The sequence below is a fragment of the Diadema antillarum genome, unplaced genomic scaffold (assembly GCF_040938485.1).
Source record: "Diadema antillarum isolate AM-2024a unplaced genomic scaffold, OU_Dant_1.0 scf00000147, whole genome shotgun sequence".
Taxonomy (NCBI): domain Eukaryota; kingdom Metazoa; phylum Echinodermata; class Echinoidea; order Diadematoida; family Diadematidae; genus Diadema; species Diadema antillarum.
In genome coordinates this window covers 185097-205061 of record NW_027271036.1, presented here as the reverse complement: position 1 = coordinate 205061, position 19965 = coordinate 185097, and the positions used below count along the sequence as shown (strand labels likewise).

At 40.4% G+C, this 19965-nt stretch overlaps 1 protein-coding gene across 1 annotated transcript in view; it reads right to left on the bottom strand.

Moving 5' to 3' along the window:
• Positions 1–19965, bottom strand: part of LOC139721692 (uncharacterized) — a 77525-nt gene that overhangs the window by 27518 nt on the left and 30042 nt on the right. Inside the window, exon 2 of the mRNA XM_071633022.1 lies at positions 1842–2737. Coding sequence (XP_071489123.1) covers positions 1842–2737 — 896 coding nt within the window. The remainder of the gene's footprint in view (positions 1–1841; positions 2738–19965) is intronic.

The following is a 19965-nucleotide window of genomic DNA, read 5'->3' as shown; positions in this document are numbered from 1 at the left end:
ATATGAACATAGAGGTAAAAAACAAATATGATCCATCACTTGAATGTTAGCAATTGATCACTATCAGTTGCATGTCTGGTTATGGCATCACATTGGAAATGTAATTTCCTTTGAACATTCATATTCCTGTAATTACAGTTCTAGACCATTACACAGTGGCTGGTCATAAACTGCAGGTTTTTTTTTTTTTGTAAAATGTTGATCTTTCTCTCCAAAAATTTACCAACCACATTCATTCTCTTTATCTCATCTAGAATAGGAACACTTGGTTAAAGATGTACCTATAGGCAAAAAAAAGTTTTTGCATGCAAAAATGTTTTGATTTTTGATGGCCATTTGCACAGTATGTTCATACAGTTGCAGTAAAGATAGCTGTAGCAGGGTGAACATTTCAAGACTTTCTACAAAGTATTCACAACAGAATGGGCACTGATGCATGAATGCTATCAAAGATTTGGCCAAAAAGCCCTTTGTAATAAAACTAGACAGAGAGAAAGAGAGATCATGCATGAATTGATACTGGCAAAAAGAAAGAAGGAATAAAGAAATGCAACACAACAAAAGAACAAACAAGCTTCTCCTACGCATTCGCATCCGGAGCTATCTTTTCTTGCAAAACATCTTGTCCTTGAGACAGATTCGTGCATGAAGCTAGCGAATGAGATCATGCTTCTATCAACATGATTCTCACTGAAGATCTAGATCACCACATGCAGATTACAGCAGCAGTAATTAACAACAGTCTATTTCTTTCTTAATTTTTTTTCTTCTTCTTTTTCAAATATTGAATAAAACCTGAGACACTGACTTGGAATGAAGAGTGTCATAAGACTGCACTTATACTAAACAATGAGTTTAGAGGGGCACACATTGTCACAACAGGAAAATTGATAACTAATTTCTGCCGACTTTCATGGAGCAAAATTTCACGAATGCAATTAAAAAGAAAATCCTTTATTGTAACCAAATTTTAGCTTTCTCTTGACATAGAATATACGTGAGAGTTCAGAACCTAATTTTGATATGATTGTTCATACTTTGAGCAATTGAGGCAGAGTATACTTTACTAGCATGCTTTATTTGCCTTCGTGCTTTGCTGATATGTATGTATGTGTGAATGTGAATGTGCATGCACATTGATGTTTTGGGTTTTTTCTGTTTTCTTTTTTCCAACCTAGCAAACATTGGTCATGCCAGTGTCAAGACACAGTCTAGGCTATTCTGTTATTGCAGTGGCAAAGGTCAATGTGGCTACCTACGTGCATATGAAGTAGACTAATTAATAATAGATAACTAAACTCCACTCAACGATTGCAAAGTTTAATGGCTAGCAAAATTGTTGGGGATTCCCGATTCAACTTTCTAAATCAGACTCACTAAATATAAGGTGTATACAGTATTTCATGGTGAAAAAAAAAAATATCACTGACAAATAATGAATTTAGCTTTCATAAAAAAGAAAAAAAAATCAAGAACAAAAAAGAAACAAAAACAATTGCACACATGGGCAACTGTTGTTAAGAAATTCTTTGAGTTCCCCTGTTGATATCTATTTTCTCCATCTTCACTATACTAGTAATCATCAAGGATGACAGAAGGCTAATACAAACTTTGCATTCATCAACATCTAAAAGTTATAGAAAATCCATTGCAACCCTATGGAGAAATCAATTACTTGCTTTTGGTATTGTCACATTTTGAAATCACCTAAGATAACATATGTTTTCACCACAGCAGGAGGAAAATAGTACAAGGGGCTGACTGACCCACAGAACAAACCCAGAGAGAAAAATAAGATTTCTTGATTGTGGAAGTTAGGAAAGAAATCACTAAATGCTTACCTGTTCAGACTTATGCATGCCACTCCGTCCATGCCAGGCTTTCCATAATGCTGGGGTAACTGTGCAAGCTTTAACGAATCTGTCCCAGCAGGAAATGTGTTGGTTTCATTCACTATCAGGAATCGCTCCTTGAGCTCACCATGGCAGCAAGGCACTGGACCAACACAGGTCCTCACCAAAGGGTTGTCTGCATGGCACGGACCTGCCGTGTCTTGGAGAGAAGGGAATGCAGTTGTGGAATGGTAGGGTGGGGATTCCAGTCTGGCCATTTCAGGGCTGCGGTGTCCACTTGTGGGCAGCAAAGAGGGTTGTGAGTGGTGAGGAGGGGAAGGCAAGATGAGGCTGCCAGGTTGAATTGCACATCGAGGCTGGGAGCCAGAGAGGTCTTCGCCATCTTGACAAACACTACGTTGTCCAGGAGTGTCTTTAGAAACTTCTCGAACGTGGTACAGGTCTGTCCTAGAAGATACTGATAAAGATCGTCCCTTGGAGACAGACGCCACTTGAGGATCAGCATTACCATGGCAGGGATCGCTCAATCTTCGCAAGGGTTGTGCTACGTGGTGGTCACAGACTCCACCATCATCTAGCTCACGGGGAAAGTCCCGGAGGAGAAGGGCCATCTCTTCGTCCACGCTGTGAGGAACTCCGTGGCTACTTTCACTTGGCTCTTCAAGATGCGACCTATCTTCCTGAGAAGGAGAGTCTGAATGACCAGAAAGCAATGGTTGACTACTGGTCTGCACATAGGCATTTGAACTGCAGCCATCGCTCCCCACTGCAGTCGCCTTGTGCAGACTTGGCAAGTGGGAACACGAGATCTGTTCAGCCTCCTTCCTGCTCAACGACACTTTGCTTATCTCCATCTCCTGGCCTTGTGTCCAGTTAGGGTTATCCTGTGTGTCAGAAGGAGAGGATATCATAAATAAAGTGGATTCATTAAAGGCTTGACCACCAACTGACATACATGTCCTATGCAGTGTTAACAAAAACATTGACCATGTTTCTTTTATAGTCAGGAAAGTTCAAAGGAAAATTTTTCACTTTGTTTAAAGCATGCAGACCTCGACAGTACTTCACTCCAGAGAAGTTTTGATATATCCATAAGATCAGTCTAAAAGAATCATACGTGTACATCTATTGGCATAACGCATCACAAATTCATAGCGTGAGATGACTAAGATGTTACATTTAGTAGTGTATATTATATGTGTGTGTGTGTCTGTCTGTCTATCTGGTAGTCTGTCTGTCTGTGTGTATGATATCTTACACTCCTATATCTTTACATTACAGCCATAAAAAAATGAAGTATATTATGGAAGCACAAATTTAATGACTGCGCTGCACACATGGAAAGGCATTTATGCTGTTCACAAAGCAAAAGGTATTGCTGCAGTTGAAAGACTTCTCAATCTTTCAGATTGCTATAAAGAAGGAAAGTTGTTTCTAAAAAAAAAAAAAAAAAAAAAAAACAGTCTCAGCAACCACTTCTTCATGATGACTAAGTTGGGATGGTCCTTGCTGATGATATTACAGTACGACTATTAAAGCTGACAGGGAAGACTAACACCAAGTTGGACACACATTGTCGAGGCATTATCATTTAAGTCAGCACGACATTCATTCTCACATGATCATGCTTTCGTAATCTTACAAATGTCCCAAATCTGAGGGCTAAAGGGAAAAGATTTACGAAAAAGTGACATTCAACATTGGTAACTACCACTGTTAATTTCCAGACACCCTGAAAGTTTTGCAAAAATGCTATCACAGCTGCTATTGTGCTATCAAACTAATAAAACTATTCCACTAAATCTTTTCTGCAACAAAGCCATTAGAAAACTTTGCAGTTCTTATCATCCATTGCTGGTTTTGAAATATTAAGACCACCCTAGTACATATTGTATGTCTCTCTCTCTCGAGAAAGGCAAATAAACAACAAATGACATACAGTAAGAGTTGGTGAGTACTTTTATTTCTCATTTCTACTATAAGAGGCAAGTTGACTTCAAGTTGGTATTAAGGAATGCAATGCCCAACACATTCTTCACGATTATTTTTATGAATTCAACAGGTTTGCCAACAAAAATAGCACCTGGCTCTCATCAGCATTCGATGATTTCAAGCAACTTCTGTTGTAGTGCATCATAAACTCTATGATTAAATTTTGTGGTGGCGCACACTTCCCCAACATCAGTATCTCTCCTCAGTTATCAATACTTATTAGATGTAGAGCCAGAACTTAAACAAGCATTCCCTATACATGTCTTCATAATCATACAATCACAAAGTGCCTTTAACAAATTCAAACTCTAAATTGAGTTCTGACAGTTTTCCTGTTGTACTCTGTGGCGAAATGACTCGGCGATTTGCAGGGTAAATCAAATTTGGATGTTTTTCGAGAGCTGCGGCCACGCAGACACCTCGAAATGGGTCAAGCATTCTGCTTGGTTGTCAACTTCAATTCGCAAGAAACGTGGTTGAGGTCGTACACTTCGAGCATGAAATCTCCTCAGCCAATGGCTACATCCTCTTCAGCTCTCTCACATTCATTTGCAGAAACAGGCCAACTCACAAATCAACACCTCGAAAACATGTGTTCTCTCCAAATTCAACTATTTTTGGATTGAATTACAAACCGCTCTTTCTGTCTCTTTCCCTCTCATCTCTCCCTCACACACACACACAAACACTCACTCTTTTCAAAGGCTTGCATTATAAATGACCTGAAATCTCTTGAAAGCAGACACTATGACATTGGAACCATTCCAGCCTATTCCAAATTGCTCAAGAATGCATCACCTGTTGTTCATTAGTCTACTTTCACAGTAATGAGTCAACAAGATGAGACTTAATAATCATTAAATGCGATGTCTGTCTACTCAAATTTCTGTTGGCTTGAAATAAGGGGGTTGTTACAATTGGACAAGACATTGCATCAGATTTGCATTTATGGAATCACATTGTAGTCCTAGTTCTAGCCAGCAGTAGTAACCCCAGCGAAACGTTCCATTTTAGTTGACATCAATACAATTCACAAACAAAGCAAATTGGGCTAGAAAGTTGTCGTGTGCGAATATTAAAACTACAATGTATAGACTGATTCAGTTTGGGTGCTGGTTTTTAATAATGTCTATATCAGCCGTAACTGAGGGGCTTCAGTATGCGTAACAATAGTTAATTTATGCACTGAGACAGCAATGCACCTGACTCATTGCATGACCAATTGAATCACCTTTTAGTCTTATGTCGGAAACCTAAAAGCATAAATGCATAAAAGCCATCATTTTCTTATGTCTAAGCTTGAAAGTGGCAAATTAGGAGCTCAATATTGTAACAGATTTTTTTTTTTTTTTTTTAAATGTAGAATTCAAGTAACATAGTAGTGGATTTAAATAATCCATCTTTCACTTTAGTTTCATGTACAGCTACTGCTAGCTATTATTGGTACTCACTTGTGCTAGGCTGGCCCACTGTTGGGACAACGAAAAGGAAAAAGCACTTTTATGTCAAACTACCGGATAGAATCATCAGTGATGCACAGGGCATTGACATCAGGTCACAAGGGACTACTAGTTATTGCATCAGGCAGGTTCATATGGCAAAATGCAATGTTGAATTATTATTGTTGGCATCATCCAGTACATAATAGTCTTGCTTCTAGACACTTTCACAATTCTATTTGTATGCCTTTACTCTACAGAGTGCAGGACACATTATATTGTCCATTCACCCTTCTCACAGCTCATTGTCACCATTGAAGAAGAAGAAGAAGAAAAAAAAAAAAAACACTTATGAATTATCTTGGTACCTGGGCCAAATATGCAAAATGAAGTGGAGATGCACTCAAAATAGTCCTGTCACGTCAAAGGTCATTGAAGTTTGGCTAAAATTTGCATGGTTTAAGCTATAACTTCAGGGTCGCATTAGCTATTTGTATGAAAAAATAAGGTTGAAGGGTTACTGTACTTCTGCAATAATCCGTCATTTCCAGGTATTACCTCAGCTAGGACTGTCCAGTCCAGTAGTGATGGCAGTTGGTGTATATAGTAGAAATTGGCAGTTATTTATACTGGTAAAAGATCAAAGTTCAAGCTCAAAAGTCAATGTTAATATTATTTCCAGCAGTAACTTTATAGAATTTACCCATTTTTTTTTTCACATTGAAAAATGAATGCAGGCAAACAGAATTTTATTTGCTAATCTTGATTCTACAAAGAACAAGTTTCTTCAACTCACAGTACAGACCGATTCAAATTTCTGTAAAGCTCTGGTATCAACCCCCACATTTACCCTCTCCCTTGACCTGTGTGTGTGTGTCTGTCTGTCTGTCTGTCTTTATCTCTCTCTGTCTCAGTATCAGCCAACTTTGACTTCTTGACAAATATAATGATAAAAAGGTTCTGCAGTTCAGGATAATCTATTGTCTTTATAATAAAGTTGCTTTCATTTGAAGGAGTGCACACAAATGGAAAATATCTATTGGATCTTGGGAGGAAGAAAGCAGGACTGAATATTTTGATTAAAATGTCTCACCATGTGAAGCATTTGATACTTGTGACTATTTATTGTGTACACTGATTCATCTCCTTCATGATCATGAGAATTCCTACCCACATATATTGCAATGGTCACCTATTATTCCTGTCCATACACTTTCAAAAAGAGTTTTAGATGTGTTTTGAAAATATTCCCAATAATATTTTAATGATAAAAAATAGAAAAAACTTTTGCTTTTGCATTTCCTTGATACTCAAGTTCACTGGTATTGACAGTGAACAATAAACAACTTTGATACGCCTTTTGGTAACCAAACACATCAAAACTCTACTTTTTTAATGTAACTCACAAATCAAACAACAATATCATTGTGACACACCTCAGCATGATGCCGGGCATTTTGTAACACTTTGCCCTAGAACTCGACATTAATTTGCGAAATGTGGCACCGCGCCAGCAGGCAATGGGTTTTGGGCACCGATGCTCCTACCTGAAATTCATCTTGGCAGAGACAAAAGGAGGGTGGTTTGTTTTCCAACCCATACAATGTAAGTAATGCTTGCTCCCTTGAGCCCCCAATACTAGAGTGGTTGACATCTTGGGGCTTGTCTTCTTGCACCTTCAAACCGCATTGTAGAAACTGAACTCTTGAGCGCAGTGTACAAGATTGAACTCACATCTACAGTTCCCAGTTACAGAAAAAAAAAAGGGTAGATCAATCTAACTTCATATGCATTATTGTCACACTTCCTTTCTATCAGGATGTATAAGTAAATTTGAATGTGAAATATGACTACCTATGAGCAAGCAGGCAGAAATGTTTCTATGGCCTTAAAATCTAACTTGGTAGCATTGCCACAAATTGACTATGCGGCTACAACTGTAGGGCTGCGAGTTCCTGCATTATGTGTTCCCTATGATATCAGACACAAACAAATTGCAGTTTTTCTGAGGAATTTCCTACGTTGCTGAAAATGATATGGACAGACACATCTCACATTCATAATAAGCAGAAGAAAATGTTCAAGTAAATGAAAAAGTGGCAATAGCCATAGCTATTAACATTAAGTGGTTGAGCTATAAAATGATCTTTGATGCACTGCAGCATATATGAGTATTACATATACAGTGTATATGTCCCCTTCTTTCTCAGAGGTTCCAGAGTATGTTGTCACTGATAATGTCAGCTGTAAGAAGCACACAGCATGTCCACACTGACTTTACAGTGAAATGCCACAATGGTTAATGAGTGCCAAAGAAATCACGGTTACATTCACACGAGATTCGAGTGATCTAGTGTAAATAAAGGATGTAGTATGACAGATGACCTCCATACAAGGCATAACTGTAAATTTCATCACATTTCTGGTCCATTTGAAAAGTTTTTTTTTTTTCAAATTTGTGCTAAATTCTAAGTTCCACTATATATGACTGCTGGCTACCATTCATCTGCCTTCATACATGAGTAATTCAGAACTCTCCCTGTTATGTTCACATTTATTAATTCCTATCTTTGATTGACGATGGCGCACATCCCGGTGAGAAACCTACACATCAACTCTGACCCAAGTCTCGCGGAGGGAACACCGTGAATAAAAAATGACTCAGATCACTTGACGCAGCACCCACGAATCCCGCAGTCCAGACAAACAAATGATTTGCCAGCCTGCTAGGCTGTCTGGAATTCAAGAAGTCGGAGACGTCTGGCGTATCACCTAAAGTTCTTCAGACAATCTGACGATCTTTGCACCAGCATCACAGCAGGCATGCAAACAAACTCCTTCTACATAGATACTCAAAGGTATTCTAACCACTGCCCCCGTCAATCAAGTAAACATTGTCTCGACAAATGGAAGAAGAATACGAGACAAAATGATGTATAGCTCTTTTTGTGTTTGCCCGAACTAACATGGCAAATACAATGTGACAATGTGTCTGCTTCACCCTTCCATAGTGTGTGACTTTGGAGCCCGTTGTGCCAACCATAAAAGAATATATTTTCCGCACTCCAGACACAATTAACATTACTCGTTCAATATTTCTGTGACACACATTCACCTCACGTACACATTTACAGCATCACCTTTTTGACGTCTGAATACTGCATCATCTTTAGGAGATGCAGACGTGCATGGGGAAATCAAACAACTTGTAAATCAGATGCACTCTTTTAATTGTATTTCTTGTCTGCTGTTCAAAGATTTATGTCATAGCAGGAACCACACTAAGTGCACATTTGGATTTTGAATTTTAATAATATGTAGATTGAATGGGGAGGGGGGATCGCAGAAGACACTTACACATGCAGCAGCAAGCCAGGTTTGTACACTGATGACTGCTAGAGCCCAGACTGTTTATTCAACACATGATGTTTATACTAATGTGACTGACTGAAGGAGACTCCAGTAATAAGGTTGCATACAGGATTCACAGGGAGCCGTACAGATAGGGCCTCCTATAAGGTCATCAGTATGGTCTGTTGCCACTTTTTGCACTAGCAAGAAATGAAGTACAGACAGGAGAATGTGCATCTATTTTGCCCTGTTTGGCATCAAACATGTTTGTAATCTGATAATCATCGATAATGAAGAAAGAGAGATTTGGAATTTCATGCAAAAGGCAAATGGAAGGTGAGCTCACATGCCACATCACAGAGTTACCAATTTGATCACGATTAAAACAACAACAAAAAATCATAACTTTCTCAGTTTTGATCAAAATTTGCTCAAATTCTCACCAGTAGTGTTGTTCCTCTGTTTCTCCTGCTTATTCACAGAAAACTAATTTTCAGATTAAAATTAATCTAGTATTCATTCTGCTGCATATTTTTGTTATGACAACTTTTTTCTATTCTCTCCTAACATGAATCCACTGATCTTCATTTCATATAACACCTCACACGCACAGACTTTATCTGATTGATCAATGAAACACAATACAACTAACTATATACTCAATCAGCTGGACAGAGCAATCTTTGTCCAGGCCCTTCACATTTAGCTGATAGATATCTTTTCAGTTCCTGTCTGTAATTCACATTTTTAAAAGTCAATTTCAAAGCAAATAGCAAATTTGCTCTGAACCTTTACCATGTAATCAAATGACATCATGGCAAAATTAAGCTACATCTTAGGAGAAATTCATTGACACTAGTTACGTTCAAACACAGTTGCCAAACTTGAAGTTTAGCTTGAAAACTTAACTGTCGACGATTAGCTACACTCATGCATTCATGACGCAGGTTCACACGTACACCTTAACTGTAAGTTACAACTTATGAGCGAATTCCACTTGATGATTACACCGGAAGTGCAGAGTCTTCGCTAGATGACCTTATGCCCATACAAATAGCGCAGCTGGAGGTTGACCTGGATGCGAACGAGAAGCAAGGGTCACACTTACTCACTGGCTTGTTGATTATAGTGTCCACACAGAGCAAAACTACGAGTGGGGAACACCCGTGACTTGTTGAGAGAGCGTAAACCCTAAGATGTCTCATGGTTCTAATCATCGACTAAACTTAAGATTGCTAACTTTCGAGTGCATCCACATGGTGCTAAACTACAAGCTAATCATAAAGAGTTAAGTTTTCGACAGGAACAGCGTGTGAACCTACCTCCTGTTAAAGACCCGATAGCATGGGGGAGACTTTGTGATGAGAAGGTTGACGCGATTGCATCAATCTTCACTCGCTGCCCAATGGGATACATTCCAAATCTGCCATTAGCATAGGCCTGCTAGAACAGAATTGCTTGTCAGCAAATATGGGCACTGAAGCATACGCTCATCACTAATATCTCAAGTTGAGATTCTTTGGCTGTGTTTGTGCTGCATATCAAGCTATACAAAATTCGTTACAAGAATTCCCGAATATATTTGGGTAAGACCAATTTCACAATAGCCTCGCCACGCTAACGTACCCTGTAGTAGTTTATGGGTTAAACTACACATTAGTGTCTGAGGTGTTTAAATATGGAGGCTTTTATACAAAGCAGAATACCAAATTCAGATCCATAGAATTTTAGATGAAATTTCAAACATCAAAGGAAGAGTAGTTTTTTAGAAACATCATGTTTGATGTCTTGGCTTCACAGTACTTTCATAGTGATATCATGTATGAATTAGGCCTACTATGTGTGTCAATTAAGTAATTACGAACAAGGATATTGCAGTAAATCAATAAAAGAAAAAAGTTTTTTTTTTATTATCTAGGTTCACATTTCATAACGGAGTAAAAGGATCGCTTAGCTCATCAATTTCTTTATTCCCTTTACCCTCCCAAAGGTGATAGATATTGTCACAAATGTACACACTAGTAGTTATGTACATATGTATGATGTACTGTATGCATGGCTGTTTTAATGTGTATGTACACAGGTTGACCAGATTAATGGAGAACATTCTATGTGGTATAGATATAGTACATACAGGCTGACCAGATCAGTGGAGAATTTTCTAGGTGGTATACAATGTAACTACACAGTACATGCATGTAAGAGGAAATACATTATAACTCACTCAATCTAGAATGATTTCACCCATTCCAGAAAGTTCTGGGAAGTGCTAACATATTTGGCTGAGTGAGGCACTGTCCCTGTAGCCCAATGTGATTGGTAGTTATTCTTGGTAATGATGTTTTGTACATAGTTAGGCAGTGAGTCATCCAGGTTTCCTGGAACTTAGACTGGCTAGTAGGTTGGAGAGAGTTATAGAATGTGCTAGAAGGGGTAAATAGATAGTATATAAGCTAGAGAAATTCTGCAGTAGGCAGAGTACCCAACACCTCTGCTCTGAGAGTTACGTCACTTCTGGCTCTGAAGCGACTTGTTATAGTCAGTCCTGTGTTACCTGCTGACCTGTTATGTTTGTGGAGATACTTGGCCTGGGAGACATTTTGCCTGCAGATAATTAATTTGCCTTCATTGGGGATAGACACCATTTTTGTGTCAATGGACATTGCTACGGAAAAGCTGTGACGGGCTGGATTCCTAGCTGGACAATATAAAGTGAATCATCATTCAACGCATCGACTGGACGTGGTCGTTGGATTCTGCACATTTTGCTGTGAACATTATACCGTGGATCTATTGTGGACATATACCCTGGATTTATAACGCGGACTATTGTAACCTGTGCCTCTGGATTTACGTCGGAGGTGTCATTCATCGGTGCATCACGGATCATTCATTTGTGCATCGAGCATCGTATTTGGACATTTCCAGGGATATTGCGTGTAATGCGTACGTAAGTGATTCCATTACTGACTATATTTGTTTCTATTGATCATTATTGTACTGATGTGAAACCGATTACCAGTCTGTACCCACAATATTACTGTTAATAAACCGCCTGAACATTAGTTGATTGTTTCTTTTGTGCGATCATTCTCAGTGTGATTTTGGTCGTAACAAAATTGGGGGCTTGTCCGGGAATTGAATTTAAAGCCAAAATATAGAATTTGGAACGTTCCGGAATCCAGAACATTGGTACAGACAAAATACGAGTTGAGTTGATTGTTCAATTGTATATTGTGTATAATACAGTGTGACAATGTCAATCAGTACAATGGATGTTCAGGCATTTGTTCAGAGGACAGATTTGTCCCTCAAAGATTTGCAAAGGTTACGCAAATGTGATTTGACTGCTATTGCACAGCATTTGAATGTAGATGTTCCACAAGGTGCAAGAAAGGCAGAGATTCTTGACTTAGTAGCTGGTCACATGGAGCTCAAAGAAGAAATTGACACTCCAGATCAAGCTCAAATTTCTGATCAAACACGGCTTGAACTTGCTAGATTGGAAATGGAGAAAGAGAAGATGAGATTAGAAATGAAGGAAAGAATAGAAATGAAGAGAATTGAAAAGGAAATGGAGCAACAACTGAAATTGCGTGAGATGGAATTGACTCATGCACAGACTGTTGGAAATCATGAAAGGGCTCCCTCTGAATTTGATTTGGCCAAGAACATTCGATTGGTGCCAAAGTTTGAAGAAAACAGAGTCGATGCATATTTTGTGTCATTTGAGAAGGTGGCTGACAGTTTGAACTGGCCACAGGAATTTTGGCCCATGCTCCTTCAAAGTGTGTTTGTCGGCAAAGCAGCCGATGTGTACTCATCTCTCTCAAAAGAGCAATCACGTGACTATGCTACAGTCAAGAAGGCAGTGTTGAATGCTTATGAGTTGGTGCCAGAGGCGTACAGACACAAGTTCAGAAATTCGTACCGCAAACCAGGCCAGACACATGTTGAGTTTGCTCGTGAAAAAGAAATGATGTTTGATAGGTGGTACAGATCCCTGAAAGTGGATCAGGACTTTGATAACCTACGTGAGGTTGTTCTCTTGGAAGAATTCAAAAAGAGTGTTGCTTTCAGTGTGAGGTCACATTTGGATGATCACAAAGTGACAAGTTTCCATAAAGCAGCCTTGATGGCTGATGAGTATGAGCTGACCCACAGAAATGACAACAGACCACCTTTCAGGAATTTCTCTGGAAATAAGAGAGACAAAATTCAGTCGAGCAATCCAAAGAATGCTGGTCCTGAAAAAGGCACGAGTTCTGACACTTCATCGGCACCAAAGCCTCAAACTGACAAAGGGTCCAGTACAAGTGCAAATGTCATCAAATGTTTTCACTGTAACAAGACAGGGCATGTAAAGTCACAGTGTTGGAAGTTGCAAAACAAAACAAAGAAGGACTTGGGATTTGTCATGTCAAAAAGTGTCCTACCCGAAAACAGTGTCCCGTTCAGTGAAACACAGGCCATTGAAAGTCAATCTCCCAAATTCAAAGATAGGCTGAAGCAGGTGGATGAGAGCTATCGTAGCTTTTTGTTTGATGGTGAGGTGACCCCATGTACTTCTGGTGAGGCAGGTAAGCCAGTAGTCATCCTGCGGGATACGGGGGCCTCTCAGTCGTTGATGGTGGATGGTGGTATGACTTTTCCACCAGATAGTGCAGTAAATGCAAAAGTCTTGATTCAGACTGTTGATGGCAGTTATATGTCAGTGCCACTGTATAGAGTGGATTTGAAGTGTGACCTAGTTTCTGGTCCTGTTACTGTTGGAGTTGTTCCTGAGTTGCCCATGGCAGGCATTGACTTCTTGTTGGGGAATGACTTGGCTGGGGACAAGGTGGTTGCGTCTCCAGTTGTTTCGGATAAACCGGTGGTGGTTGCTGAAACTGAGCAGTTGCAGGAGGAATTTCCTGGGATTTTCCCAGATTGTGTTGTGACTAGGTCTCAGGCTCGTAGAGCTGTTCAAGATGATGCGGATTCTGTTGATGTGGAGGAGAATTCCGGTGTTTGGTTGGCAGAAACCTTTTTCAAGGATTTGAATGATGGGGTTGTTGTATTAGGCTCCGAGGCTAACAGTGATGGGCTGTTTAGCAAGTCTTCCTTGGTTGAAGCACAGCAGGCAGACTCTGAGTTGAAAGGCTTGTCTCAGACGGCGTGTTCTGAGGCTGAGGCTGAAAAGGTCCCTGAGTGCTATTATGTCAAAGATGGCATTTTGATGAGGAAGTGGAGACCTCCCCATAGGCCAGCTGATGAGGATTGGACGGTGGTCCGTCAAGTTGTTGTCCCTCCTAGTTACCGCGGTGAGATCTTGAGGATTGCTCACGAGTTACCTGTTGGCGGCCATTTAGGCGTCAGAAAGACAAAGGATCGGATCATGAGGCATTTCTATTGGCCAGGGTTGAATGTGGATGTGGCTGAGTTTTGCAAGACTTGTCACACATGTCAGGTGGCTGGTAAACCACAGCATTCAGTGAAGCCGGCGCCATTGATTCCGATACCTGCGTTTGAAGAACCATTCAGTCGGGTTCTAGTTGACTGTGTTGGACCTTTGCCTAGGACTAGGTCGGGTCACAAGTACCTCTTGACAATCATGGATGTGTCTACACGGTTTCCAGAGGCTATCCCATTGCGAAATATCACTGCTAAGACTGTGGTAGATGCTCTAGTGCAGTTTTTCACTAGGTATGGGTTGCCCAAGGAAGTGCAGTCTGACCAAGGGTCAAATTTCATGTCAGGCATATTTCAAGAGGTGATGTATCGTTTGGGTGTGAAGCAGCTGAAGTCGTCAGCTTATCATCCCCAATCCCAAGGTGCGTTGGAGCGCTACCACCAAACCCTAAAGACAATGATTAGGGCATTCTGTGAGGAGTATCCCGAGGATTGGGATAAAGGCATCCCTTTCCTGCTGTTTGCAACGAGGGACTCCCCAAACGAGTCGACGGGTTTCAGCCCATTTGAGTTGGTGTACGGTCATGAAGTCAGGGGCCCACTGAAGCTCATCAAAGAGAAATTCATGACGGAGGATGATGAGGTCCACCTACTTGACTACGTGTCAAAGTTTCGTGAAAGGCTTTCAAAGGCTTGTGAGGTAGCTAAGGAACACTTGAAAGTGTCACAAGACTCTATGAAGAGAAAGGCAGACAAAAATGCCAAAGCCCGAACTTTCAACCCAGGTGACAAAGTTCTTGTACTGCTGCCCATACAAGGTGAACCACTGAAAGCCAAGTTCAGTGGCCCGTACTATGTCAAAAAGAAACTCAATGATGTGAACTATGTGATCAGTACGCCAGACAGACGAAAAGATCAGAGGGTGTGTCATGTAAACATGCTGAAAGAGTACTATGAGAGAAAGGCTAGTCAGCCGGTAGGTGTAACCCAGGTGGTAGAAGAAGAAGTAGATGAAGAGGAAGAAGCTCAAGATGAGAATGGAAGTGAGCCCTCTAGTGCCAGGTTGTCTAATTCAGAGATGTTAGGGAAAGTAGATGAGGCACTGAACTACCTACCTGAAAATCAGAGGAAAGATGTGACTAGTCTGTTACATGAGTACGAAGAATTGTGTAAGGACAAACCAGGCTGCACCCCTCTTGCTGTACATGATGTTGATGTAGGAGATGCTGACCCTATCAAGCAAAACCCTTACAGGTTAAACCCGAGCAAACTGCAAAAAGTTAGGGAAGAGGTTCAGTACATGCTAGACAATGACATAATAGAACCGAGTAAAAGCAGTTGGAGCTCCCCAATCGTCATGGTGCCCAAACCGGATGGGTCTCAAAGATTCTGTATAGATTACAGAAAGGTGAATGCCGTGACGAAAACAGACTCTTTCCCCATTCCCAGACTAGAAGATTGCATTGACAGGGTCGGAAATTCTGCATATGTCAGTAAGATAGACCTTCTAAAGGGATACTGGCAAGTGCCCTTGACCGACAAAGCCAGAGAGATTTCTGCCTTTGCTACACCAGATGGCTTGTTCCAATGCAAAGTAATGCCATTCGGCATGAAAAATGCTCCGGCCACCTTCCAACGGCTGACAAACCAAATCATTGCCGGACTTGACAACTGTGTAGTATACATTGATGACATCCTAGTGTATAGTGACACGTGGGAGGAGCACATTACACACTTGCGGCAACTTTTTGATCGACTCAGGGAGGCCGGATTGGTGATTAATCTGGCAAAGAGTGAATTTGCAAAGGCCAAAGTGGTGTATCTCGGGCATGTAGTCGGTCAGGGACAAGTATTGCCAAGAGAAGCCAAGGTAGAGGCTATACTAGGCTTTCCCATCCCCCAATCCAAGAAGGAGTTGCTCAGATTTCTGGGCATGGCTGGTTTCTACAGGAAATTTGTACCAAATTTCAGCACAGTAGTCACCCCCCTAACAAACCTGCTGAAGGGCAAGGCAAAGTACACCTGGACTGATGAGTGTCAAAGAGCCTTCGAGAAACTAAAGGCAGTCCTTGCTAATGAGCCTGTTTTGGCAGCTCCTGACTTCGCAAAGCCATTCAAGGTGGCAATAGATGCTAGCGATGTAGGAGTGGGAGCGGTTTTGCTCCAAGAAGATGAAGAAGGCACTGAACGACCAGTTAGCTACTTCTCCAAAAAATTGAACACATACCAGAAGAAGTACTCCACAATTGAGAAGGAGGCTCTCAGTCTCATCCTTGCCCTCCAGCAATACGAAGTGTACTTGACAAATAGCAAAGGGGAGATCACGGTCTATACTGACCACAACCCCTTGGTCTTTTTAGACCGGTTCAAAATGAAGAACAACAGGTTGTTCAGATGGAGCATGATGACGCAGCCATATGCACTCAAAATCAAACATGTGGCAGGCAAAAACAATGTAATTGCCGACGCTCTGTCAAGAGTGTAACATGAAGAGAGTATCAAAGGTGAAAAGTTTTCACCGCATATTATTTCCAGTGTATGTGTTTAGCATATTCATTAATGTGTGCAAAACAGCTTGATATGATTATATAAGCTCCGAGAATCCAAGCAATATCATTGTAAATAGTATCCATGGAAAGAGAACATGGAATTAATACAGCTATCCAAAAGGCATGTGATAGTATGTGATTATTGTTGCTTGACTTGGACTTTACCTCACATTCGTTGCAAATAACAATGAGAAATTGTGAAGGTAAAAGAAACCCTTGCTACAGCAAGGCTTTCTTTTTCCCATGGGGGATGGTGTCACAAATGTACACACTAGTAGTTATGTACATATGTATGATGTACTGTATGCATGGCTGTTTTAATGTGTATGTACACAGGTTGACCAGATTAATGGAGAACATTCTATGTGGTATAGATATAGTACATACAGGCTGACCAGATCAGTGGAGAATTTTCTAGGTGGTATACAATGTAACTACACAGTACATGCATGTAAGAGGAAATACATTATAACTCACTCAATCTAGAATGATTTCACCCATTCCAGAAAGTTCTGGGAAGTGCTAACATATTTGGCTGAGTGAGGCACTGTCCCTGTAGCCCAATGTGATTGGTAGTTATTCTTGGTAATGATGTTTTGTACATAGTTAGGCAGTGAGTCATCCAGGTTTCCTGGAACTTAGACTGGCTAGTAGGTTGGAGAGAGTTATAGAATGTGCTAGAAGGGGTAAATAGATAGTATATAAGCTAGAGAAATTCTGCAGTAGGCAGAGTACCCAACACCTCTGCTCTGAGAGTTACGTCACTTCTGGCTCTGAAGCGACTTGTTATAGTCAGTCCTGTGTTACCTGCTGACCTGTTATGTTTGTGGAGATACTTGGCCTGGGAGACATTTTGCCTGCAGATAATTAATTTGCCTTCATTGGGGATAGACACCATTTTTGTGTCAATGGACATTGCTACGGAAAAGCTGTGACGGGCTGGATTCCTAGCTGGACAATATAAAGTGAATCATCATTCAACGCATCGACTGGACGTGGTCGTTGGATTCTGCACATTTTGCTGTGAACATTATACCGTGGATCTATTGTGGACATATACCCTGGATTTATAACGCGGACTATTGTAACCTGTGCCTCTGGATTTACGTCGGAGGTGTCATTCATCGGTGCATCACGGATCATTCATTTGTGCATCGAGCATCGTATTTGGACATTTCCAGGGATATTGCGTGTAATGCGTACGTAAGTGATTCCATTACTGACTATATTTGTTTCTATTGATCATTATTGTACTGATGTGAAACCGATTACCAGTCTGTACCCACAATATTACTGTTAATAAACCGCCTGAACATTAGTTGATTGTTTCTTTTGTGCGATCATTCTCAGTGTGATTTTGGTCGTAACAATATCTATGCATCCAGTTTTATACACATTACATTCAAGAAGGACATCAACAAGGTCACACATTTATTCACATTCTCCAATGTAGCTTTGTGGAAACTGATTACAGAGGAGAGCCCATGGCTGACAAAACCTCATCTAACCACAGAGCATACAATTTTACTCTCATTTTGGGCAGGCTGCCCCCCCCCCCCCCCCCCCCCCACCCTTGGCAGCCGTTCTGGATGAATACCAGAATTCCTTGTCCCCCGGGAGTGCCACATTTTGACATTTACAAGGCATGCTTCATGCAAAATATATGTACATATTGTATATCAAATGTACCTTGATGTATAAACAAGTTGACGACTATTTCACAGTATTCTTATGTGCCATTCATGCTGAGTGAATAAACTTCAAGGAAAATTATGGACCAGTTAAAAGATGTCTAAAAAGAAAAAGAGTAAAATTGTACAAGTACAACAGTCAGAATTTGATCAAGATCAGATAAAGATTACCAAAGTTATGAAATTGTGATGTTTTGCTAAATTTTCCAAAACAGTTCTTGAACAATTAATATGAATATGTAAGGAGTTGATGTGACTGTCATCGCCTCACAACTTGCAATAAACGTTGTATAAAAATTTGGAAATTTCTAGTTTTTTGTCCAAACAAAATTATGCTTAAGTCTCAAATCCTACTACAACTGACTGATCATTATTTTGAAATTTAGCCAGGAATAACAATGTTTTACACTTTTACAGCAAAGACTTCAATTTTGTCATTTTTTTTTTGCACACAATTAATGGAAAATTGTGAGACAGTGCATCAGCAAAGTCATATCAACTGTTAGAGAACTGTTTTGCAAAAATTAGCATACATTCAAATTTTCATAACTTCCTTGCTTTTAATCAGATTTTGGTCAATTTTTCACTTTTGTGGTTGTAGAATTTTACTCTTTCTTCTCAGACTAAATCATAACTGGTCTGGAATTCCCCTGTAAATCCTGAAAAGAAATTCATATGACATGGACATGAGGAAAGAAGATCTGCAGATCAATGCAACTTTGAATAGAAAGGAGTTGGAAAAATCATAAAAAGTCACAGGGGGAGTGTGACAATGTATAGGCCTACAAATATACATTATACCTTGTTCATAGCACATTCTAGTTTGCCTGAACTCTGCATGATTGCTTTGATTTTGCAAATTCAATTCATGGTACATTTTCACCTGATTAGCCTCCCTTCCCCCTTATACCTCCTCCCTCCCCTCCCCCCCCCCCCTCCCCCCATATACCATGCCACCACTGAATCTTGTTCCCTAGGCTTTTAATACACAAATCTTAATAGAGACTACCCTGGTAATATACCTGATTATAACAGAAAGTCATGAGCAGACATCGAGATCTTAAGAGGAAGAGCCTCTCCTCAAGACTGATATAGAGATCAAGACGGAAAGAAGAGCAACAACACGAAAATGTGAGTTTCGGAGAAGAAGATACCAAACGGATATCATGACTGGAAGCAAGGCTAAGTCACTGTACACATAATGGGTCTACCAGTGGGAGAAGAATGAGCCCACCTGAGACAAGGTATCGGCCACAACCTGATAATGTAATTGACCCACATACAATTTATGCATCTCCGGAAGAAGATAGCTGTGCCGAGAAGAGGTGGGATCTGAGAACTGGTTTTACTATGTGCCCTTTACACGTCCCCCGCTTCTTTTTATTTATTTTTTCCCTTCTGTTTTTCTCTTCTCTCTCTTTCTCTCTGCGTCTCTCTCCTCGCTGAAGTCATTACTCTAATTTCTCTGCATGGTCGGAAGCACCCAGCCCTACAGAAGCGCCCCAAGTATAGTGCGATGCCCCGGTTACTAACGGCCAGCATACATTCATGTCTGGCAAAATTTCCACATGCAAAGCGAGTCGGCGTTCCACATTGTAAACATGCTTGACCAATTTGCGATTTCCGCATAGACTGTGCAAGACTCCATCGACATCTCTCCCTCTCTTTTCCTTATTCATTTTCCCCCCGATAGCAATCT